The sequence below is a fragment of the Sander vitreus genome, chromosome 16, assembly GCF_031162955.1.
Source record: "Sander vitreus isolate 19-12246 chromosome 16, sanVit1, whole genome shotgun sequence".
Lineage (NCBI taxonomy): Eukaryota > Metazoa > Chordata > Actinopteri > Perciformes > Percidae > Sander > Sander vitreus.
This window is the reverse complement of record NC_135870.1, coordinates 18,792,816-18,817,965: the sequence shown is the minus strand read 5'-3', so window position 1 is coordinate 18,817,965 and position 25,150 is coordinate 18,792,816. Positions and strand designations below refer to the sequence as shown.

Here is a 25,150-nt window from a genome sequence, read left to right as displayed (position 1 = left end):
GAAAACAAGCCATTCTACAACCATCCAGGCTCTTTATGATTAGAGCGATCCAGCAATAATAGTGTTAGTAGCACATAGCTGTTGTTGTACAGTAGCAGTAAAAGTACTGTAATACTGCAGTTGTAATGACAAAGTATCAGGAAGGGAAGCACTAAATTACGGACACCACCTAAACGCGTCATACGTTCGGTAATCAACCCAGAGAGAGCAGTGACAACAATGAGATAGCAGCAGTCATTTGACACACAGGTAATGTTAGAGCCACGCGGATTAAAATGATTAACCGGCGATGACAGCGGGATTTACTCTGAACCTGGACCGAGTTTTAGTAAAGTTTATAGAGTCACTTTCGTTTGAGCGAAGAGTTGCTATCGCTAATTTATTTATTTTTTTAGCGAAAGTGCGTCTCCAACGTCGGACCTGGATGTATAAACTACCAGGAAATGCTGGTGTGTCGGTGTTTGGGGACAAGTCGCTGGAGTTTTACCGGGACCCGGTGAGCTTCTGCCAGCAGAGGATCGAGAAACACCGGAGCAGAGTGTTTCAGTGCCGCATGCTGAACAGACCGACCGCCTTCATCTGCTCCGTGCAGGGGATGAGAGAGCTGCTCTGTGGTAGTGTGTGTGTGTGTGTGTGTGTGAGTGAGTGAGTGTGTGAGTGAGTGAGTGTGTGAGTGAGTGAGTGAGTGAGTGAGTGAGTGAGTGAGCACCAGCATGGTAGAGTTCAGCAGTAGGCCTACTACATGTAGCCTATGTTGACTTCCCAACGACAAATAAAACACCAGTATGTTGATAGTGATTTATGGATTGAATAGTCTGCTTAAAACTATTTATATTAGTATTACCTAACTATTAAGGGAAGTATTGGTAATTTTGATTAGATGTAATAACCTGTTGGTTAATGTGTCATTGTGTATCTGAAGTTTCTTGTGAGCTCATAGTGACCATAGTCTCCTTTGCCTCAGGATAATGCTCTCAGGCAAAAGAACAAAAGGGGATCTCCTCTGGAGTTAAATTCACCCCGAGTTTAGTCTGATCTGTCATGAGTCTCCTGATGTTGCTGGAGAGAGGAGAATGTTAACTTACTGAAATGAAGTTTTATTGTAGTCTGCTCCACTTCAAAACAATGTATTAGTTGTACTATGAAATATATTAAATGTTATATTAAATATTTTCCTAAATGTCATTCAACACAAGTTATATTAAAAGAGGCTATAGAAGAACTATAAAGAAAAACCAAGATAGGAATATAAGGGAGGGGGAAGGAGATTGAATGAGATAAAATATACTTATACTTACTTATCTTAAAGTACAATGTAATGCATTATAAGTCATAGGAGTATTGTAAAGATTTTCATTAGACACAGCCTTTAAAGAAGGACGTTGCTTATTTGAAAATTTTAGCTATCAGAGCCAATAACAATACGGCACTTTCCGTAGTGAAACCTAAACAACACTTGTTTTTTAATACCTGTACCATATTCTGAGGAATATAAACATGTTTTATAAAATGAACTATTCCAAACTCCTCAATGCCTTATAGATTTAATTTTATTCTCTAATATTTGTGAACAAGAAAACCTTGTTAGAATGTAGTATCTGCACATTTAACTTGATTAAATACCCCAATACAAAGAAATAGTAGCACACTGTATTGAGATTTTAAAAATACATGTACAAAACAGACCATTAACTAGACTTTATCAAGATTGATGATGAAGAATTAAATTTTTTAAGCAGATGTCACACATGGGGAAATATTCTTTCCTAAAGGAGTCTTTGTGTGAACAAACTGTACAGTGCAATCCTCTTAAATATATTACAAACATGTCCAACCTTGATTTTATCGTTTGTTTCTCTGTGTCATTTTTAAGTGATGTGTCGTTTAATGTTCCTGTGCGTTTTTGATATTGATATTCACATTATTGAATCTTGGTATTTTGTTACGTTGGAACTGGAATACTGTCACATTTCCACTTCCACTTCTAACCTGCTAGCCTGCTTTGTTTTTAAAACACACACACACACACACACACACACACACACACACACACACACACACACACACACACACACCATAACACACCATAGAGTATGGAGTTATATTCCTATCTTTATTCAAGAGCGCATTCTTTCAATTTGAGAGCATTTCTCACTGATATTACATTCAGATGTTGTAATAATTTCCCTCAAAACCTTGCTCTCACACTTAAATAGCCACTGTTCGCTCTTGGATTTGCTCTGCTTGTGCTCAAACTTTCTGCTTGGACTCAGATATGTTGTTGCTTAGACAGATTTCCTGCTCTCACCTTTGGCCCTTCTCCTCGCACTCAGGCTGATTCTGCACACTTGCAAATCTTCTTCTCTCGGATCTCTCCTGCGCGCTCGGATTTTTTAGCGTTACAATCCTATCAAAATTCCCTAACCAATAGAATATACTCCATAATAGAGCAGGCAGAATCAAACCGCGACGTGGACGTTGTGTACGAACAGTATGTATGTATGTGTTTGTAATAATGTCTACATTGTGTGTTTCAGAGAAGTCCAACTTGTTCCTGAAGGATCCAACTGACCTGATGACCAACATGTATGGTGACACCGTTGTCACCACTAATGGTAAACACATGCACACATGAAACCCCCCCCAGAAATAGCACAAGACAGAGATTCTGAGGTAGCAGAAATGTATTTTGCACACAGTTTTGTTCAAACTAGAGCAAGCTGGACTAAGTAACCAGTGTCTGTTAGGCCACGAAACCACCACTGATGCTGTTGTAAAAAAAAGAAGAAGAAAAATAATACAGAAGGTATGACTAAGACAAGAAAATTTTTTTCTAAAGCAAACAATACTAACACTTTCCAAGATGCAGCCACTGATGATTCCTAGACTTGCCATTCACAACAACATGCTACTGTATAAAATCACAACAACTATTAAAATGTGATTAAATTTAGCTCTGCAAATAATAAATATGAGTAACTTGTATTTGTGTGTTTTAGGTGAGGAGGCATGTCTTCTCCGCCTATCTCTCACAAGCCTGTTCACAGGAGGCTGTTTGGGATCATCAAGTGATTATATCACCAGGTAGGGAAAGTTATGTTTTACTCTCGTTGTGTATTTATACGTTATTTGTGTCCAGCCTTTTGTACCGTGGATGTCCATGATGGCATCAAGAGTGCAAAGGCTTTATTGCTGCAACAATGATGTGTCCATCCATGTCAAAGGTTTCTTAAGCCAGAACTGACTGCCTGTCTGTTGGATGGAGCGACAAATCTCTAAAATAATTATACTGTGTATATAAGTCAAACGGAAAAACAAGTGAATGTAAGTTGTGTTTTTGTTGCGATGGACGGAATGTAGCAACATGCACTGCCAGGACATATTATTTAAAAGACTCTGACTTACTGCATCTTCTCTAAGAAGTGTGTGTGTGTGTTTGTCTGTTTGTGTTTCTTCTACCTCTTTTTTTTCCCACAGTGTATGTGAGCGCTGTCTGAAGGACCTCTCTCTCAGGTAACATAAACCTCCAGCACTCTAAGCATTTACATTTACTCTTTTGGAAGACGCTTTCGTCCAAAATGACATACAAAGCAGGATTACTAATAGTTCTACAAGCTGTAGAATTAAGATATAAGCCGCTTTCCGACCAAGTAGTTACAGGAACGTAGTTATAGGAAAAGTCCACTTCTAAACAGATCTACTAACTACTCTCCCCCAAAACCGTTTTTTCCAATTGCATTCGCACTGGCGAAGTGGCCATAGGGACTGGCAGGAGGGGTAAGGGAGTGATGCAAGCACGGCAACGGTCTTTATAGCGTTAAAATCAGAAAACAAATACACCAAAAAAAGTATGAACTAAATCTAATGTATATAGCATATTTGTCATAATTTAAACAAGTCTCCCAAAGAGAAACGGGTATCTCTCTCCTCTGCCTGCTGCGCTGTGTGTGTGTGTGTGTGTGTGTGTGTGTGTGTGTGTGTGTGTGTGTGTGTGTGTGTGTGTGTGTGTGTGTGTGTGTGTGTGTGTGTGTGTGTGTGTGTGTGTGTGTGTGTGTGTGTGTGTGTGATGGCTGGCCAGCCGCAGGACACGCTTGTGGAGTTTAACTCCGAAAAGACAGTTAACCACAGGTTCCCGTTAATCTTATGATGGACATGTGTTGTGATATTTAAATAAACGAACCGTCAACGGCGAAATAAAAGCCTCTTATTTACGAGAGCGGTCTGAGAGACCTCCAGCTTACAGCCGGGTCTCTGATCATGACTGGCCGAGCGACGAGCTAGCGGCCGGGGCAGGCGCCTGCTGGCTGTCGCCTCACTTCATGGAGCTCCTCTCAACTCCGAAAACTTTGAAGCAAATTGCCAATTCGGCATCAATTTTCGCAAGACTGCCTATATTCGAAATCTAAACAGTTCATTTCTCGCCTAAAACGTTGTCAGAAGTGAAATTAGTGATGAATAAGATGGCGAAAATTGTTAAAATTGTCCCGTTGTTGGTCTGTCTGTACTGGAAACCCGACCCTCGTTGACCTAGGTTCATATGCTGAAAAGGGAAAAGACCCTGCCCTGAAGTAGGAGCTGAAAGAGTGACAGGAACTGTGGCCAGAGGGACTTAAAAATCCCCAAATTGGTCCAGTCGGAACACGAGAAAAAAAAGGTTCTAGGAATTTTATGTTCTAGGAACTGCAAAAATCCCTCCGGTCGGAAAGCGGCTATAGTGACATAAAAACAGGGTTAGAAAGGTGGATAGGATGTGTTTCACTGTGTGTATGTGTATGTATGTGCACACAATGAAAAAACAGTACACAGCAGCCACACAACAGTTGGGTTGTGTGTAGTTCCAAACAACAATTTTGGCTCCCATATTTCTTCATATTGCTGTTGGTTTTGGTTTCTTATTTTTGTTGTTTTTGCAGAAAGTTTCAACTTCCTCTATTCTCGTTAATGTTACATACAGTTTCATGATGTGTGGTTGATATTTTTTTTTTTTCATTCCATTATGAGATCGATTGCAGTCACTTCATATTTACATTACAGACTGATTGTTTTGGGACAGCAAAGGTAACAGGTGTGTGTGTGTGTGTGTGTGTGTGTGTGTGTGTGTGTGTGTGTGTGTGTGTGTGTAGTGGCCAGCCAGAGTGTGTGTACTCTGCCTTTAAGCGCCTGGGCACAGAGTTGGTTTTGGGCCTTTTTCTGAACATACGAGCAGAGGAGCAGCCTGACCTATTCCAGGAAATCATGCAGCTCTGCACCCAGCACTGGCATGGTAGCGGCATACAGATATGCTGTACACACACAAAAAAACACCACACATGCCCATTTTTGCCCATCCAAGTATGGACGCATGAGTGCAGGACTTCCCTTGACCTGCTCAAGCAACCCCTGCTTTTTTTTCTTCAGGTCTGATCTCTGCTCCAGTCAACCTGAAGGTTCCTCTGTGGTCTTCGGGTTTCTCCACTGCTCTTGACGCTAGAGACAAACTGATGGTCATCATTAAAGACAAACTGGAGAATGACACACAGGGGTAAGAGTGTATCTTTGTACCTCCTGTCTGTCTTTATCTGTCTCACTTAATTCAATTACATTGTATTTATAGTATCAAATCATAACAAAAGTTATCTCAGGACACTTTACAGATAGAGTAGATCTAGACCACACTATAATTTATAAAGTCCCAACAATTCTAGTAATTCCCCCAAGAGCAAGCATGGTGCGACAGTGGCGAGGAAAAACTCCCTTTTAGGAAGAAACCTCGGACAGACCCAGGCTCTTGGTAGGCGGTGTCTGACGGTGCCAGTTGGGGGTGTGATGAACAGTGGCAATAATAGTCACAATAAAGATAATGGAACAGTGACTAGAAAATGGTAGTCGTAGTTGTTCATGTCATAGCAGGGCACTGTAGGGCGTTACAGTATGTAGCGTGGCACAGCAGGGCATGGGTGGACGTAGCAGGTTCAGCAGGACGCAGCAGGGCACAGCAGAGCGTAGCAGGGTGTAGTGAAGCAGGACCACGGCGACGCGGCTCACTTACACAATCTCAGGCAGGCAGACAGGCAGACAGGCAGACAGCCAGGCAGGCGCACATGCACGCACACACACACACACACAGCAGTTTTTCTTAATTTTTTTTTTTTTTATTCTCAAAAACAGAGCTTTTCCCTCTTGCTTCTGCTTGCTGAAGATTTGCCAGTACTTATGTTTCTATTAGGTTGTTGCACAAGTTTTAAGTACATTTGGAAATGATCAGTAAGTCCTGTGAAATAAAATACAAATGTTGACTGCCTGTAACCTGCTTGCATCACTCTCTGCCTAAAACCTTGGACTCCTGCCCTATTGTCTGCCTAGTTTCCTGACTAGGAACGAGTAGTCTTTACTCGTTTTTTGGCAACGAGTAAAGACGAACTTTGATCTTCATCTGCTTGGTCTCTCGGTCGGGCTTTACTGAGTTACAGCAACATTATCCACTGAAAATTGTGATGGCTGTTGCTCTTTGCAGTGCCATTCTCATGCATAAAGCTCTCTCCCTCTGTGCCATAAATCAGAGGCTAGTAGAGGCTGTTGATCTCTGGTTATGGGCTGATTTCAATATAGTTACCATACTATTAATTACTTATATATTGTTGACGTGGTATCTTAATCTCAATGTGGCTATCTCCTATCTGCCTTGCCGGCCTTTTCCAGTTTTGTCGGCTCTCTTGGTTCTTTGCCGCTGCCCGACTCCACTTCTGCCTCCCAGCATCTGCTGCTGTTCATCTCAGCTCTGATCCCCAAAGCCCTGGCATCGCTGCTCACCTCCTTCACACTGGCACTCAGTGGAAACAAACAGGTACACAAACCTGTGATGGAAATTAATATTAATGCAGCACTACATGTAAAGTGAAAGTTATTAACAGTATTTATTTTCCATCCTAAGCAGAATTGAGGCCTCTGAAATAAAAGTAACCATGTGCCATAACTTTTCCTTGCCTAGTTCTTTCTGCTTTAAATAAAAGGAACAGACAGAAATCTTTCTTTGTGTCTATGAAAAGGCCCGTCTGCGAGCGATGGAAGACCCCGATTACCTGCGCACAGTACTGCTGGAGGTGCAGAGACTTTGGCCTCCTTTCATTGGTGGACGCAGAATAGCTGATCAGGTAGGACTGTTCACCAGAAGGGAGTGGGTCGCATCCTGTTGGTTTTCATGTAGTTCTGAATGAGTAGTCAGTATTTCTTACCCTGTCTTCTGAGTTTAAGAGATCTAGTGTCACTTCTGAGACCTTCTCTTCTCTAAACCCTGCACTTGTAGACAAGAAATAGAGGCAACATGATCTACTAATCGGCAGATCTCGACTTGAAGTGTGGGGGAGTCAGGCATGTGTGATGCTGAATTGTTTTCACAGATCAGGATTTGAAAAGTCTTCTTGAGTATTTCCAGCATGTGGAAAGCACTGAGCCGTTGTGTAGAGACCCAAATGAAATGGGACTCCCAACTGGTTTTTGCTTTACATGTTTGGCACTTCATATACAGTTGTCCTAAAACATCAACAATCAGTGCAAGTAGAATTACTTAAAAATCCCTGGATTGTAAGAACAGCCCATCTAATATATAGTATGTTATCTGTTTTTTGTTTTTGTTTTTCTGTTGAGTACAACTTAAAATAATAAGAAAAAAAGCTGTCTTTTATGATGTTATGATTTATTTCATTTGGGTGTTTTAACAAGGCTGTTCAATGGACTTACTGTTTAGCCAGGGTCACTTAATCCCCTCCTGAGCAAACCCTGTGCATATATACACTGTTGAATGAAATGTCTTCCATTTTTTTACACTTTGTGATTGTCATTGTTGTCCCTTTTTTTTATATATTTATTTCTATGTAGTCCAGGAGTGTTTGCTGTTTTCTGTATTGCACTCCTTTCCTCTAGATGGCGACATAATACTGCAGATGAAAGTCTCTACTCTTCTGTCACTCCCTCTTGTGTGTATTGTACACTACCAGAGTTATGAATGTTGGACAAAAAACACGACCACCTCAGTGTACATTATATTAGCCCCGCACCAAATACCAGTTTGGTCAATCTTATAATGTTCAGTTGTTGTTGAGGCCTGTGACAAGCGCTTTATTTCTGAGACTTTTCCTCTTGCAGCATTAAATAATGTCGCAGTGTTACTTCAGTGAAACAAAGACAGCTAAACAAGTGAGTCCCATTACATGAATTACTACTAGCATTGCGTGTCTGCTTAAACAGAGGTCTGACAATCAGTGCTTGAGCAGCACGTGTGTTTTTATGGCAGCATGTTTAGCACCATTAGCCCAATTACAGAGGCATGCAACTGAAATGCATTGAACTACGGGCTGTTTTATTACATATTTCCTTAATTATTTATTCTCAGTTTGTTCCACGCAGCCATCATTTTCACATGCTTCGTTTACTGGGGAATTATTATCTATGAAGGGTTATAATATTGTAGTCTATAATATGTGTGCTATACACATAAGCATCTTGTATCCTGTTGGTCTACTGTATATCTTACAACAACTTTTCTTCTTTTTTTTAAGATTATCTTTTGGGCATTTTAGGCCTTTATTTGTATAGGCCAGCTAAAGACATGTTGGGGGAGAGAGAGGGGGAACGACATGCGGCAAAGGGGAGTCGGAGTTGAACCTGTGGCCGTGCGTCGAGGAGTAAACCCCTATATATGGGTGCACGCTCTACCAGGTGAGCTACCAAGGCGCCCTACAACATTGATTTTCATTCATTAAAAATATTGCTTTTTGGTTTGACACTGTCAAGCCAATAGAATCCCAAAAGTCCCGTCTCGTGATTGGCCGGCTGCTCACTCAGGAGGCTGCCTCCACCTCCTCCCGCGCAGGCTGTGTTTGATCATTATGACCTCATCAAACAGCCTTACGCAACAGCCCAATCAGAGGCATTGATCCGTCTCTGCAATTGATTGACTCCGCTCCCCCGGAAGGAAGGGAGTGGGGGGCGTGTGGCGGTGGGATTGATGCGTGCCGGTGACACTGTGAAGCCAAGTGGAAAGTAATGTGTTACACTTTGATTCCTGGCGGCCTCAGTGGGATACGGGGTCATGACGTGTGGGGTTTTGGAGAACTCTGGAGGGGAAAGAGCACAAAGAATAGATGTATTTTTATTAAGGTTTTTGGAAACCAGAAAGTCCCCAAGGGTCATGATATGAAACAACACAAATGCAAGATGGATTAGTTATTGGGGAAGGAAAGAGTATTAGAATATATATGCAAACTCAGGTAGACAAGATTATTTGTATTGAAAAGTACTTAAGCCATTGTATAAAAGTAGCTCTTTTGAAGACAACTAACAGTTAATTAGTGACTGTAACCACATCAGAATGAATATGTTTCACTCAGAAGTGTACTTTTTAAGTTTAAATGTATATTGAATTCAATTTAGCAATGTATGGCACATATTCATGCAGTCCTTTCCTACGCGTTATTATAACCTATATGAAATGTTGGCACCACAGTGACGTTTTAAATATTGGATAATTAACAAGGAACGCAACCAGAAAGACTGACAGTTGCCCCTAACCCTGGCAATACCTTTTGTAGAAACCTCAAATACACTACTAATACAAAGAATAGCAAGAGAGGAAGTGCTGGATCTGGAGAGTTGATGAGATGTTTATGTGTGCAGTTAGGTGTGTAAGAAAGAGAGAGATTATTAGTATTCACAATCAGGTGGAAAAAGTAGAAGCTCCATCCAGGTGGAACTAAGGTATGCAATAGTTTTCGCAACGTGTGTGTGTGTGTGTGTGTGTGTGTGTGTGTGTGTGTGTGTGTGTGTGTGTATACTTGGCAAAAACATCAGCGAGAACTGGGGGAAAGAAAGAGATTTGTAAAAGATTTTCCACTCCAGCAGAGAGAAAAATGAGAAAAAGGGTGGAGAAAACGGAAACGGTGATCCTGTTCTGTGGCAGTCCATTAGTGCAGCTACTAATGGACGTAGTGAAAAGGTGAATTAAAAGGGCAACAATTGGGTAAGTGGTCTTTTTGCCCCAAGGTGGCTCCTTTCAGCAGAGCTTAGTGAAAAATCAACTCGGGAAATTTTGTTTCAAAAGGTACAGCAGTTTGTATTTGAGCCAAACATCAGTGTTAAAGAAGTCTCCCGTTCATTTTTGTTCAAAGGGGTATTATTAGCATGTTGTTGAAGTTCCGTCATTGCAGTGTTCCTAGCTCCCCTTTTTGCTCTAATTGTATGCAATGTCACTCCTTACCTATCTGCTTTAAAATGAACCTCCTGATCAACAGTTTTTGAAAATAAATTTTTTATAGGTGAAACAGGATTTAGCGTTTGCAAGATTTTACAGTTTGAAAAACACAGGTGAAAACCAAGCTCAGCCCAGTGAGAACAACGCTCATCTAATATGGTGTAGGAATTGTCTTTGTGACTCTTGTAAGGAACAGCGTACCTTCCAACTCTCAGCACCATGTCAATTAATTCAAATAATATATAATAATAATGTAATTTCTTCCTCTGTGTGTGTGTGTGTGTGTGTGTGTGTGTGTGTGTGTGTGTGTGTGTGTGTGTGTGTATAGGACACTACGATCGCAGGGTTTCCTGTTCCAAAGGATTATGGTGCGATCTATATCAGCCGCTCTGTCCACCGCGACCCAGAGGTGTTCCAGCAGCCGGACAACTTCCTGCCGGAGAGATGGAGCGGAAGGTGAGGATCTTAGATTTGTCTTTCTGTTCATTAAGCTTTGACCTCGTTGCAGAAATAGACTTTTAAGTGTCCTCGGTGCTTCCTCCTTAGAGTAAACGAGATTCAGACTTACTTTACCTGAGCAGGAAATGAATATGAATTTTCAGTTGTAATCCTGTATCCCACACATGGGAATGCTTTGCATATAAACACCAATCAACGTCCATGAATTTACGAAGAAAAAGAAGAAAAAAAACCCGCTGTACAATATAATACAGTCTTATACAAAATACCATAGAACACCTTTTTGACACTTAGTCAACAACAAAGGTCGTGTTTATTACAAGACGGTATTGGAATCTGTTACTATGTGTAAAGGGGTTTCTGGTCATTCATGGAGTCACAGCAAGTCAAAAACTTCAAGTTTCCGCAAAGGATTGTGATTGGTCAACTCGTCCTGTGTGTTGATAGTCGGTGTTTCAAGCAGCCTACTGTGGGGAGTAGCAACATGCTAGTTCACTGACATAAGCTTTGCAAATAAAATCCAAATAAAAGCCATATTTTGGTTACAATGACGGGGTTATCCATTTGTAAAGTGTCTATATGTCAGCAACGTTTTGAAATTAGCACTTCGCCAGCAAGCAGTACTTTGTGGGCAGTTGTGCTAAAGTTTGCTTGCTAACATAACATCAACTGGCTGGCAGACACCTCGCAAATAACCTCAGACTTATTTTCCGGTTACAGTAACTAGGTCAATGGATTTCACTGTGTCTATTTCTTTTTACAAAATCTAAGCAAGAAAAGGCCAAACAAATACGATTTGGGGTTTGCTATTCTCAGTACCGTTTCGGTGGTGAGCGACACAGGCGATACCGAACTTCGAAGCCACACACCCCCTAGTGTTATGGCGGTGAAATGCACCGCGATGCAAAGCAACCCCGACACAGAACTCCGAAAGGGTCACCACTCTGTATTGCCATATGACAGTCTGAGATTATGCCATATAAATGATACCATAGCCACAGAAAATAGGCTACCTGTGTCTAACTATCAGGTGTGACAGGTATATATTAAATTTAATGGAACCATAGCAACAGCACATCTGCTTTGCTTCTGTTATAACAAGTGTTCAGTGGAGATTTACGCATCACCAATTAAAACAGATTGGGTCACACATGTCAGTTCATACACAGAAGGTGAGAATATATAGTAACAACTAAGCTCTCATTACAATGTAGCGCTGCAACTAACGATTATTTTAATAATCGATGAATCTGTCGATTATTTTTTTCGATTAATCGATGAATCGGATAAAAAAAACAAAAACAAAAAAGCATTAATTTACATCAACTCAGTACATACTTACATACATACTTGTTGTTTTAGTTAATAGTTGTGTAAAGGTAAGTAACCCAAAGAGCAGATACAGACCACACACACACACACACACACACACACACACACACACACACACACACACACACACACTTGAAGCTTATTCATTAAATTATTACCATCATGTATAAGTTCATTTGTACACCACATTTAAACACAGCTTAAGATGACCAAGTGCTATAAAAGAACTTTAAAATGAAATTAAAAACTACAACACACACAAATATATTTGTCAACAATAAGTGATATGGGACAAAGCACAGAATATATACATGACAATAGATTGAAAAATGAATGGGCCAAAAAAGGCGAGTGAATAAAAACGTGTCTTTAGTCTTGCAAACTATACCACCCCTGCTTTACTACTGTTATTAACGAGCTAACGCTAGCTTGTCATGCTTGTCAGGCTGGATAACGAGTAAATACCACACCAGCACCAGAAGAGCTACTGGAGGGACGTTACGTTCCTCACTTCAAAACGGAACAAAAGTAGGATTCTGTAGTGACTTCACCCTGCTGTTGAACTCCCTTCTTCCTCATCAAGGACTCCAACATGTTTACGTTTTAGGTGCTGAATTATGACTGTGGTGCGCCTGTGCCATGCCATGTCGCTTTTGCTTATCTTGCAATTAACACGTTTTCGATTTATTTAGTGTGAAATGCTCCCACACCTTGGATGACTTAGGTCGTACTGATTTCTCTGCCTCCGCCATGTGTTTCAGAACAACGTTACGGGTCTCTCTGGTCTCTCTCCGTATTTCCTCTACCCCCGCTCTGCTCTTTTTTCTTTTCTTTCGCGCTGCTTTGCGCTGCTCTGCGCTGCTTTGCGCTGCTCTGCGCTGCTCCACTCTGCTCTGCTCCGCTCTGCGCTCAACACAATAAATTTTTTTTATCTCCGCGACTGAGTGGCATATTGATACAACGACTCGATAATGAAATTCGTTGCCAACTTTTTTAATAATCAAATTCTATCGATTTTAGCGTTTCGTTGTTGCAGCCCTAATTACAATGTAAGACAATAGTGCAAAGGGTGCTTGAATTAATATGGAATCATTAATATAAGGGATGGGAATCACAGGGTACCTCACAGTACGATACAGGATACATGGCTCACGATGCCAATACTATCACGATACAGCATTTCTGCGATAATCAATATATTGCTGGACAATCCTATAATGATACGATGATCACGATATCGGTCTAACTATGAATACAAAAGGCCTGTGAAAAGGTTCAGTGCAGGTGTTCTCTGCTTATTCGCTAATAAAGTCCAAACTGAAAACCAAAAAAAACAAAAGTTTTTCAGTCTGTAAATTAAAATTACAGAACTATAGAGCAACTATGGGTCCACACCCTAACCCTACTTCAATGTGGCTGTCCCGTTGAAAACCCCTTCCTCTTTGGCCAGTTAACTTATGTTCAAGTTTCCCTCATTCATGTGTTGAGCGCCACCTCAAGGAGCCATGAAGTAGCGACGCTGGGAGCAGGAAAATCTATTTAGAGCGCCTTCTTTTTAATAATTTAAATATTTATATTTGGCGCCAGCGTATCAATTCCTGTATTGCGCAACAACAACATATTGCCCTAATTAATGCCTATATTTATATGTGGCAGTGATCCTGCCCATTTCCTGTGTGATGTATAAATCCTGAATGGAGGGCAGGTTGGCACCAGAATTATGTGTTTTATCTAAATAAATAAATAAATGAAAATTGCATAGACTGCATATAAATCCTTCCATACAAAGCAGACTAGTAATCTATTTTGTGGGGGTCTAGACCGCAGCTTGCTTTATGACTATGGATTGGAAAATCACAATGGTTAGCGCCGCATATGCATACGCCCACATGGTTGCCTTAGCAACCTATGCAGATAGATTAACAATGCCTAATCACACAAATCAGATTTGAGGAAAAAACAAAACAATGAACACAATACAGAGATACACAAACAGTAAAAGATGGGTCTGCATCCCTCGCTCTCAGTCTGCTACATGCTCTGGTAAAATGAAACCTGATCTGGCTCCGTCACTAATTCACTCTCTCAGTCAACTGGTTTTCTATTCATCCACTTCCTCCATTCACCTGTTTATTCTCATTCATGCTAGTTCATTCAGGAGACCAGGAGGAGGGGGGGGGGGGGTGAAATGTATGTATGTATGTAGGTAGGTAGCTGCTGCCGTGGAAACTAGTCACCTGACACCGTCTTTACCAATAAGGATTCTCTCTGTGTGTGTGTGTGTGTGTGTGTGTCGTTGTGTGTGTGTGTGTGTGCAGGGTGGGGGAGAATGATGCCCTGTGGAGTGGGATGGTGTACAGAAAAATGAGTCAGAGAAGATCCTGTCCTGTTTTTGTTTTTTTGTGGCTCTCAGAATAAAAAGAGGGTGATTCCTCTACAATGAAATGTCCTCTTTTAGTTTGGGGCTTCCATCTGTCAGTTAAATCAGCATTGACACCCCTTTTAGTGGAACTGACAGTTTAAATGAAGACAAATAACATACACAGACACACAAGCACACACAGGTTGAGCCGCATCAGTTTAAGCAATTTTATTTGTTGCTGTTGCAAACATGATCATAAAGCAGAGAATGGTATCTTGTGCTGCTCTGTGACAATTTTTGAAATGAAAACAATTGAATTAGATTTCTTACAGCAGAAACCTCTATTGGGTGGATTTATCAAGGGTAGATATAAACAAAATAGGACTTTTTATACAGTGCCAAAAGGACAAAATTAATTTAAACTAAAAAAATTACGATGATCTGCTTATACATAACACAATGTTAACATAGTAAAGGGTGCCATTTAAAATTGATTGAAGTGAACGTAAAAGCAACTGACAGAACACTATGAAATAAATCTATGAATGAATAGACACGTAGCTGCTGCCATGGTAACTGTCCACCTCATACCGGTTTTTACCAATGGGATTCCCTGTGTGTGTGTGTGTGTGTGTGTGTGTGCTTACTGGGATGGGGTGAGGGAATGAGTCAGAGGAGATTTGCCTTGAGACAATATGATGTAAAATCTAGCATATTATAAAAAATAAAAAAACGATAATGACTCAAGTCAAAAAGTTTGTCCATAGCTCAGCCAGGGTCCGAGACTTAAAGTATACGAGCATTTCAATCCTTAAAAGATGTCTAGAATAGAAGTCTGCTAATATATTTTTCTTACAGTGAACAAAGCTGTTAAAGAGTATGAATCTGTGCTGTGTAGTTGATTGTGCCATTGTTGTCAAAAACTATTAAAGTCTAAGACTAACGGCGCCTTCACACTGGCAGTTGAAATCAGCTCCAAGTCATTCATTTCCTATGGAGATTCGCAGACTGCATGCGAATGGGTCCGAACCGGGTCCGAACGAGTGCGGTGCGAAAAAAATCGTGTCAGTTGGTCATCCGGATGCGTTAAAAAAAATGTAACTCTTGCGAAAGGCTACGGACGGTTCCTATCCGACAATTCCAGCGTTGCTATGGTATTGATAAACAAACCTGCTAATGCTAATTAGTTAGCTAGCAACAGACATCGAACTATTGACATTATACCGCTATATCACATTTAACCGATGTGACATGTCAACGTCCTGGGCAACTTGTCTCCACGCAGCAGCCTTTCTATTTATATCTGTATAAGAGAGGTCATAGAGAATCGTACATTCAGATACTTATCAGTCGTTCTAGTCTCTCTGCCATTTTTGTGAGTCGCTTCCGAAGCTTTTCAACGGTGTAGTACGATGTCCGCTGGCGTATTGCGTATTACGGAGCTGATTTCAACTGCCAGTGTGAAGGCGGCGTAAAGCCAACAAATAATTGATCCTGCTGACAAGTATTGTCTGTGTAGCCAACCCATTCACCCAGATCTCCATTGTTGTCAAAAACTATAAAAAAATAAAATGAGCCACACTGTTGTTCTGGGTGACATGATCCTTTTTTTACAATGAACATGAGTACGCAGTTTATTTTGAGTCGATCCCACATACACCGTCCTGCTGCTGTAAATACTCACTAGTGCACCAAATTCACCAGCTGAAACTATATACTGTATTTTGTATTTATTGTTTGGATTCATGCATGTGTATACTACTGTGTGTCTTAATTGCTGCTCACAGGATGAAACTGTCTTTCTGTGTGTCTGTCTGCCTGTGTGTTTGCTGTATTTACTCTTCCAACCCTAGATTTATCTTCCGGTCTATTTCTTTTTCCTCCTACCTGCCTCCTTCTCCATCTGTCAGTCTTCCTGGAGACTATTTTCCTGTCTGCTTTAATAGTTGCCTCGCTCCTTTCCTTAACACCTGGCTGTTTAATTTGATGACTGCAGTCGTGTTACGTAACAAGCCCACCTACAATAACTACAGTTTAATCATCTGTGTGTGTGTGTGTGTGTGTGTGTGTGTGTGTGTGTGTGTGTGTGTGTTTCTGTGTCATAATTGCATATATTGTCCGCTGTGTGTGTGTGTGTCCCAGTACATACTGTACCATTCCGATGCTTTTTCATTTGGCAAGTTAACATCCTATCAGCCAAGCGCCCACACAGGCTCCGGCTGTAGATAAATACTTCAGAAAAGCTACCAAAAAGAGATAAAAACTCTGAGCTACTGCAGCAGGTTGTGTGCTAGTTTTTAGATAAATCTGAGAACGGGGAGTTTCCTTCTTCCTTCCACAGAAAATGCTAACATACATTGGTTTTCATTTGAAGTGGAAATTATCAGCAAATTTTAAGTATTAGATTGCGGTTGCTAGATTAGTATTGTTTAGACTTTTCTCCATTTCAGTAAATCAACAACTGCATTTTAGTTAGTTCAGCTAGTGTGTTGAGTTTATAATTGATTTCCAGATGTATATCTTTTAAAAGAAAGGTTGTTTTGCTTTTACAAATCGGTAGAAAGAGACCTATCCAAGTCCTTTTTAGTTTACATGGAAGCTTCAGTTGGTAGGAGCAGAAATATGTTGAACTACAAGTTGTTATTTCTGTAAGTGGACTTACAACAACTGAAAGAGCTGCATTGACCTAATCCACAATTAGCTATTCTTCATGAATGTAGGTAGTGTAGGTAGCTGGCTAGCTATGTAAGAAGATGATGCCCACATCCTTAATCCCGCCTATCAAGCTCTGATTGGTCAACTGTTTCGCTGACTGGCAGCAAAAGCCATCAATGGGCACAACATCAGATCGAGTTTTGGAGCATTTCCGAGTGTTCCAAACAACTTGTCTTGAAGCAGTGCTTCTGTACGTCACCAAAACCTGACACGATCACACATTTGGTATTTACCATTGATGATCACTGAAACATTTTCTGTTATCAAACTCACTGGAGAAACTTGATAAATGTCAATGTTCAGTTATCCAAATATACCATTAAACCACAGAATGCACCCAGAAGCAAAAGATTTTTAGATTGTTTAAAGGGGCGTTTTAACTCAACATTCAGAACATTAAAGGTACAGTAGGTAAGACTTATAAAACTAACTTTCTGTCATATTTGCTGAAACTGACCCTATGTTCAAGTAGAACATCATGAAGGAGGTCATTAAAAAAAAGAAAATCCACAGATCCCTGTTCAGATACACCAATCAGGGCCAGGGGGGGTGTCTAACTGTGTGTCAATCACTGCTCATGCACACGCATTCATTCTCCCTTGTGGGGGCTTAGGAGACCGTTTTGGGCTTTAGCGGAAAGGGGGGGAGGGACTAAGAAGTTGTCGATGTTCAAATTTTTTGGCTGAGTCCTGGATCTTCACAATCCAACCTACCTTTAATGTAGAAGCTCTCTGTGAGGCAATCCCAGCCCGCTGTTTGTTTCAGTATTTCAAGTACAGCACATTTAACATTTTCAGGTTTTTTCTTCTTTCAGAAGCCCTTTATTAAAACTAATAACTCAACTGAATGAATTAAATGGTTTTTTTTGCCTCAGAGCTCAGTCGTGGTGTTTCGCATTGCTCTCTCATTACACTTTATAGAGAAAAAAATTTATTATACTGTAAAATAGATCATACTTCTTGGATTTACTTCCCATCCATTGAGCATGTTTGATTTAGCCATATGCTGGACTGCTTGGTAAGACTCTCTCCCTTAGTCTTAGTATTACAGGACTGCATTGTATGCTACACATCTTACTGTTTCAGGATGGGCCTAATAGTACATTAAACCATTAGACAGATGCGGCAGAGAACACTAATATTCTCCCTTTCGCTCGTGTCTCTAACTCTCGCATGCACAAAGCCCCCTACACACACTGGACCCAGATTATACACACCACTAATGCTTCCTGTTTGCCTTTAATCAGAGCTCAGGTTTTGGGAAGACAGGATGCATTAGTAGTTAGAGGGGAGAGATGGCCTGCATTAGAAGGCTGTTGACAAACCTATCGGCTGGAACAACCAGCATCTCTTTATTTGTATGTATATTTTTAGAGGAGAAATTGAAAAGTTACAGCAGGTATGGCAAGAGAGTCAGACAGAAAACAAGTGTTGAGGTATGACAATGATTCAGGCCCACATTATGTTGTCACCTTCACACAGTTTAGTCCTTCTGTCCAGAATCTACATGATTTTCTCCTGATGCCCCAAAGAGAAATATTACAATAAGTATTATTTCATTGGCTCTCATGCCACAGAGGTGAGCTGGAACAAGCAAGGAGTCTGGGTGGTGTTCAAAGATGCATTTCCAGTTCAGAGTTTTTGACCACTAGAAACACTATGGAGCAATTTCGATCCCTGTTTTGTTTGTATCATGCATGCCACACATTCCTGCCAGCATAAGATGCAAGTACACCAATGAAGAAATGAAAGGACACAGACAATATTGCACTGTATTTCAGATTACAAGGGAAACATTTAAATATCCGAAACAGAGCGCTGTTGTTTGTGTTAAAGACATTCTCTATCCCCACAGTGCCAGATTTGCATTCACAGGCATTCACGTCTGCATTCTTTTCTAAATGACACATGGACAAGGTTTACTTATGTGATCATCAGTGACCACTGGCCACCATTCAGGTCCTATCATTGGTTGAAAGACGTGACGTCTGCCCATCATGTTACCATCATATGATGTCAGACCTGATGGTCATCCTGTGGATAACAGCGCCTTCTTTGACTTATTTGTTAAACGCACGCAACAGACGCATAAGGTGGTCATTATTCTGCTGAGGGGCTGACTAAATGGAATTCAAATCCAGTCCTGTTGAACAATACATGCATTAGCGCTCTGATTTGAAGCAAATCATTTCAAAAAAAGTTTTGTGTTCCTCCAACTATTGAAGTTCCGTCCGTATACTGATTTCTGCATCTCTGGTTTCTTTGCACACATTTTGCATTTGTGTGTAACCATGTAACTATGTTTTTGCATGTGCAGGAATGCAGGCCAGGAGCACTTCCTGTGTTCGTTCGGCAACGGGCCTAGAAGCTGTATTGGAACTAAACTTACTGATGTCTTCCTTAAGGTGAGTACATTTCTTTGCTCATTACACTGCCATGCACAAACACACATAAATACATACATGCACTCACACACCAATCCCATTAGTGCCACAGTCTTTTTGAGCAAATGAGGTAAAAGATTGACCGAAGGCTGTCTTTTTTGAATTGCTTTTTTGTGGTTCAGCAGCCTTAGCGCTGCATTTTTCAATTTTCAATTTTGATTTTCATGCTTCTGAGTCACATTTTGTGGGAAGTCTACTGGACTGAGTCGCTGATAGAAAAAAAAAAAAGCGTCCAATGTGTTTATTCTTTTCAGGGAATGAGGAGAGGATGCAAAAGAGCTGATGTCGAATATGGTCTATATTTGTAGAAATAGTACTGTAACTGGAAAAAGGTCACTGTTGTGAGATAGAGGCAACCAGTTAGGTTTTCCTCATTTGTCCATGGTAAATTAACCTATATACTGTAACTAAACTCACCTTGATTAACAAAAATGTACATAATGCATTTTTAATTAAACCTGCCAACCTGAAAAGTCTTTTATTTAAATCACAGTTATGGATGTTAAAAATTCATTAATCCTATTCTCTGCATGTTGTTTGAACAAAAACAAAGGCTGTCATTTAATTTATTGAAGATTTATTATGTTTGAAGGTATAACATCTGTATAAATTCAAATAGTATTATGGGAGATAGTATACACTGGATAGATTATATTTATTTATATTTGAATATGTTATATGAGAAAAATGAGAATTTGCAACCAAGAGGAAAGTGAAAATTGGGAAGTTTCTGGGAAAACCCTTTGTATTTGTAGAGGGCCTGCTAACAGAAGAAGGCACAACACTGCTGTAACTGTCGATGACTAATGATAACTAATATGGCTTCTAAACAAAAAAAACAACAGAGAAAGGTGAACCATGAGCACTGCTCATGGGAATGATGAAGTGTGTGTGTGTGTGTGTGTGTGTGTGTGTGTGTGTGTGTGTGTGTGTGTGTGTGTGTGTGTGTGTGTTAGAGATAACGGATGGAGAGCCCAAGTACAGACTGTCTGTTTAAACCACCTGCCAGTCCCCACGGCAGCACTCACTATAGCCACCATTGCCTATATACTCAGGGGACACACACACATACATACATACACACACACACACACACACACACACACACACACACAAACAGGAAGGAGAGAGATTTATTTCCCATGTGAAGGTGTTACCTCTGGAAACCGCTGTGTCTATGTATGTTCTGTAAGCCTGGACACTGGGGAGTTGAGGGTGACACCAACCTGAAAACAACTCCAATTGACTTTGAAGTGTAAAAAAAACACAAACACAGTGAGAGGGTAAAAGTTTTAAAGGTCCCATATTATGCTCATTTTCAGGTTTCAACGTTTATTTTGGGTTTTTACTAGAACACGTTTACATACTTTAATGTTCAAAAAACAAAAATGTTCTTATACTGTTTGTTTGAATATACCTGTATTCACCCTCTGTCTGAAACACTCTGGTGTAGCGCCTGTCTCTTTAAGGCCCCTCCTGAAAAAGCCCAGTTTGCTCTAATTGAATTGAATTTCCGAAGAAACCAGACCCACGTGACTTGTTGCCGTTTTTCATTTTTGGGCGATAATTCAGATTAGCGCCGCCTGCTGTTATGGAGACGTATTACGTCTCGTCGCTTTGGTGTGTTATGAGGCACTTTTTTGACCAATTTGGGGAGACTGCTCCGTCCAACTGCCTTTTCTGCCGACGTTTGGCCGTCGGCTCTGTGTGTCCACAGCTTTAGAGTCTCTGCACTGTTATTGCAGTTACCTACAGTATACATACAGTAGTATAGGATAGTTGTGACATCACAACAAAAGTCCTGATGGCTCCTTTTAAAGGTACAGTTTCTGAATACGGGCTGTGTGCATTTCTCCATGGATTGAGCATATGATACTTTCACAGTATTTATGTAGCACCTCGACCTGCTTTATAACTTTTTTACAATTTGGAACCTTTGAGACGAAACCACGGACAACACCCTAAACAAGTTCACCTGATCCTATCCTGATTGACAGGGGTCGGTGTGTTTATGTTTGTGTAAGGGAAGAAAGCAGGTTGCACCAATAAGCCAATGAGAGGCTCATTTCAGCAGTCCACATCAGACACATTAAGTCAGACTGTTAGCTAACATATAAAATGCATTATTAAACCTAAAAGGTAAATAACATATTCTATGTTTTTCCTTCCCAGATTATTATAGAGCAAAAATAGCAACATATGCATATAACTATAATATAGATGGGTGTTACTGCAAGCTATCGTTACTGTAATGCAAATGTGAGGATGCGAGGAATGACTCAATACTGCACACACACACACACACACACACACACACACACACACACACACACACACACACACTCATGAGTCATTGTTAATGTTGAGCTGATTGGAGCGCAGGTGAAAAGCTCAAAGCGGTTTGATGATCTGCTCTCTCATTCAGCTCTCCTCATTGTTCAGCAGGACAATCATATCTAATTTAAAACTAGATTACTTATTCTATTACTACTTATTGTTCCTTATTGCTTAAACGAGTGGCATGAATGGGATAAAGCAGGCACTACATTGCTCTCATACTCTTTCTTCTCTCTTCTTCCAGTCTAGTTCCTTTTCACACTCCTGTGTACATATTTAATTTCACATTCACTGACACAGGCTGGTGAACTGTCAACCAATCACTGATAAAATAAATTCAGAAAGATGATGTCCAGATCCATAGTAACAAGGTCAACCCTGCTCCATCTTTCAGCTGAAGACTTCTCTCATTCCATTCGTAAATATTGCTCTCAGCAACATTGAAAAGCATGACCCAACTCTGCTATGTGATAATGTACAAGAGATATACACTCTATCCATCAACTTGTTATGGTTTATTTTTCACTAATGATGCCCACCTTGAACCTTATCTTTCTTTCTTTCTTTTTTTCGCTTAAAGACCACACCATTTGGCTGTAAAGTGTGTCTGGCTCTCAGCAGACTGACCACTTGCATATACCACCACATACACACACACACACACAAACAGGAGGCCGTGACCAGAGTAAAAAGTAGACCACAGGGATCTAGGTCAGAGATGTGACTCATCGCCTCCTTGCTTCATCCTCCCCCTTTCCCTCCTTCCTCCCACCCCCGCATCATCATCCTTCCCCAATTCCTTCACTTCTTGCCTCCCTTCCTCCATCCCCGTTTCATTCATCCTGCTCTTCCCCCTCTATCAGGGAAATCTTCATTCACAAAGTGGAAGGAGGTGGGGCAACTGGCTGTTACTGGTGAATGTGATTGCTCTGCTCTGTGGCTGACAATCGGCCAATGGGGAATGCTGCCTATAGTATCACCAACCATGGAGCTCTGAGTGCACTCACTATGTAGAACAAAATACTGTGGAATCAGCCGTTTGCTGTCATGTGGTACCATTGTTCAACATTTACACAAAGGTGACTGGAGATGAGAGTGTAATATTAATTTAAATAAAGAAAAATGAAAATTGAACACATTTCAAAAGCTGTTATTGTTGGGCGCCTGGGTAGCTCACCTGATAGAGTGCGCGCCCATATATAGAGGTTTACTCCTCGACGCAGCGGAGGCGAGTTTGACTCCGACCTGCGGCCCTTTGCTGCATGTCATTCCCCCTCTCTCTCCCCTTTCATGTCTTCAGCTGTCCTATAAAAATAAAGGCCTAAAATGCCCAAAAGATAATCTTAAAGAAAAAAAGAAAGCTCTTATTGAGCTCTGCTAGATGGTCAAGATGAGCACAGATATCAAGAAAGTGTTTGTGATTTGAGTCAACCTAATGTTCCGTTTCACCTTGGCTGCTGAAAGGTGTTACATTGCATTCCTACTTTCAAATCTTGAAAACAACATACAAAGAAAGTGTTATGGAGGCTGTAGCTTCACACGAAGACTTCTTCAGCGTTGGCGGAAGCTCTCGCTCTGCCAAGTGCCTTCTGGTTTAACATTTTGTTTTTGCACTAGTATAAAATTAGGAAATTGTCACTTCCACCCCCACTGCTTTTAACTCTAAAACATCATCTGTCAAGCAGAAAGTAAGCTACGTTTATGTCGGTACAGCAAAGATACTGAAGTTACAACACATTCAGAAAACTCTTCCTTTTCTTGTTTTGCTGCCAGGAAGCATGCATGTACCTGATAAAGCACTACGACTGGTGTTTGGACCCTCCATCACAGGACCTTGAGTACAAATGGCTGCCTGTGTCTCGCCCCGCTAACCCCCCCGCCATCTCTTTTACCCGACTGGATCTGACCAGATCTGACAGGAGCGACACCAACTAGGGATGCGCAGTATGTTTGGTGATGTACCTGCTTATATGTTCAAAGAAAAAGGGGAAAAAAAGATATGAGCATTAAAAACGGTAGCTAGAGGCCACATATACCTGTCTAGAATGTGCAGAACAAGCTGGAAAATATGTGAACACACACACAGGGAAGCCAGCAAACTGTGAGGCTTTCCCTGCTGCGTATAATTCAGTAATCGTCCTGGGGAAAGCCGAGGAGTGTACTGGTTTCACTCGGTGTTCTCTGCCAGATATTCCGCTTTGCTTTGCTTCATGAATCTGTGACAGAAGACAAGCATTTAGTTTGGTCTGTTTTCTAATGGGTCATTTACTATAATAAAAACCCACAACATGAAGCTCTTTGCCTCACTGAACCTGTCTTATACATCAGATATTGCTTCTAGGGTGACTTGAGGTACACCTTCCTTTTCGTCGTGGTGGAGTTAGCTGTGGACAGAAATTGAAATTACCTCCAAAACTGCAGCTTTTATGCGGTGAGAAATCACGTTTCTTTTTACCACACTGCAGCATCACTATTTAAACCAAATATATCCAAGGGAACGCACACACTTGCACACAGAGGTAAGCCCTCAGATTCCCTACCTAACTGCAAACCTGTCTCCCCTCCCCCCTCCACCACCTAGCAACCACCACTGCTTAGCAACAATTCGTCATACCGACACTGACTTTAGTATGCAAGTCTCACAAACGCACACACACTTGCACACACTAACCTGGTTATTTTTGAAAGCAGTTGGCAGTGATACACATACCATCTGAATCACATGCAAATAATGCCAGAAGGCGTTTGAGAGCTACAGTTTAAATAACCTTTGTAACCTGAATGATTTTTAGCCCATGCATCATAAACTAAACTACACTCATTATGTGTCTGCCTCATAGATACACATATTTTTTATTTGTAACTAATAATTTATTAATATTCAAGTGTGGTACACATTCATTATATTACATAGTGTGTACGTTTGCATTTGTCTTTCATAGTCATTTGAAGGCTGTAATTGTTAAATGTCTTTTTCTGATTTGACGTACGAGACAGTGTCTAACTTCATGTAATGTTACTATAACGTCTTAATATGCTACATTGTTCTTTTATGAGCATGTGTGCTATATTTTTAGTAAAACAAAAATAACATTTGGAGTAATTTATTGTTGCTGCTTCCGTTTCTTTATTCTGTCAAATTTGCAGGTGAAATATTCTGTAATTTTAAATTGTAGTGGTTCCCAATTTAAGGGTCGGGGCCTCCCAAAATAGATCTCAGGGGTGTTGGGAAGATTCAAGGAATAAGAAAAAATAAAATATAGTTTTTTTCCCCTGA

At 40.7% G+C, this 25,150-nt stretch overlaps 1 protein-coding gene across 4 annotated transcripts; it reads left to right on the top strand.

Moving 5' to 3' along the window:
- The first annotated feature begins 165 nt into the window (after positions 1-165).
- On the top strand, positions 166-25,150 carry LOC144531399 (cytochrome P450 26B1-like). Of its 4 annotated transcripts, XM_078271503.1 has the most exons (12): positions 166-249; positions 396-617; positions 2,538-2,615; positions 3,000-3,084; positions 3,478-3,513; positions 5,124-5,263; positions 5,398-5,521; positions 6,679-6,823; positions 7,026-7,130; positions 10,554-10,681; positions 19,410-19,497; positions 23,647-25,150. In XM_078271503.1, exons 2-12 carry the CDS (start codon positions 425-427, stop codon positions 23,806-23,808), a joined length of 1,284 nt encoding a protein of 427 aa, XP_078127629.1. In that variant the 5' UTR covers positions 166-249; positions 396-424; the 3' UTR covers positions 23,809-25,150. The 4 variants fall into 4 exon arrangements, with proteins under 4 accessions (XP_078127629.1, XP_078127627.1, XP_078127626.1 ...); XM_078271501.1 differs by lacking the exon at positions 23,647-25,150 and adding an exon at positions 19,791-20,497 and having other exon boundaries at positions 179-617; XM_078271500.1 differs by having other exon boundaries at positions 180-614.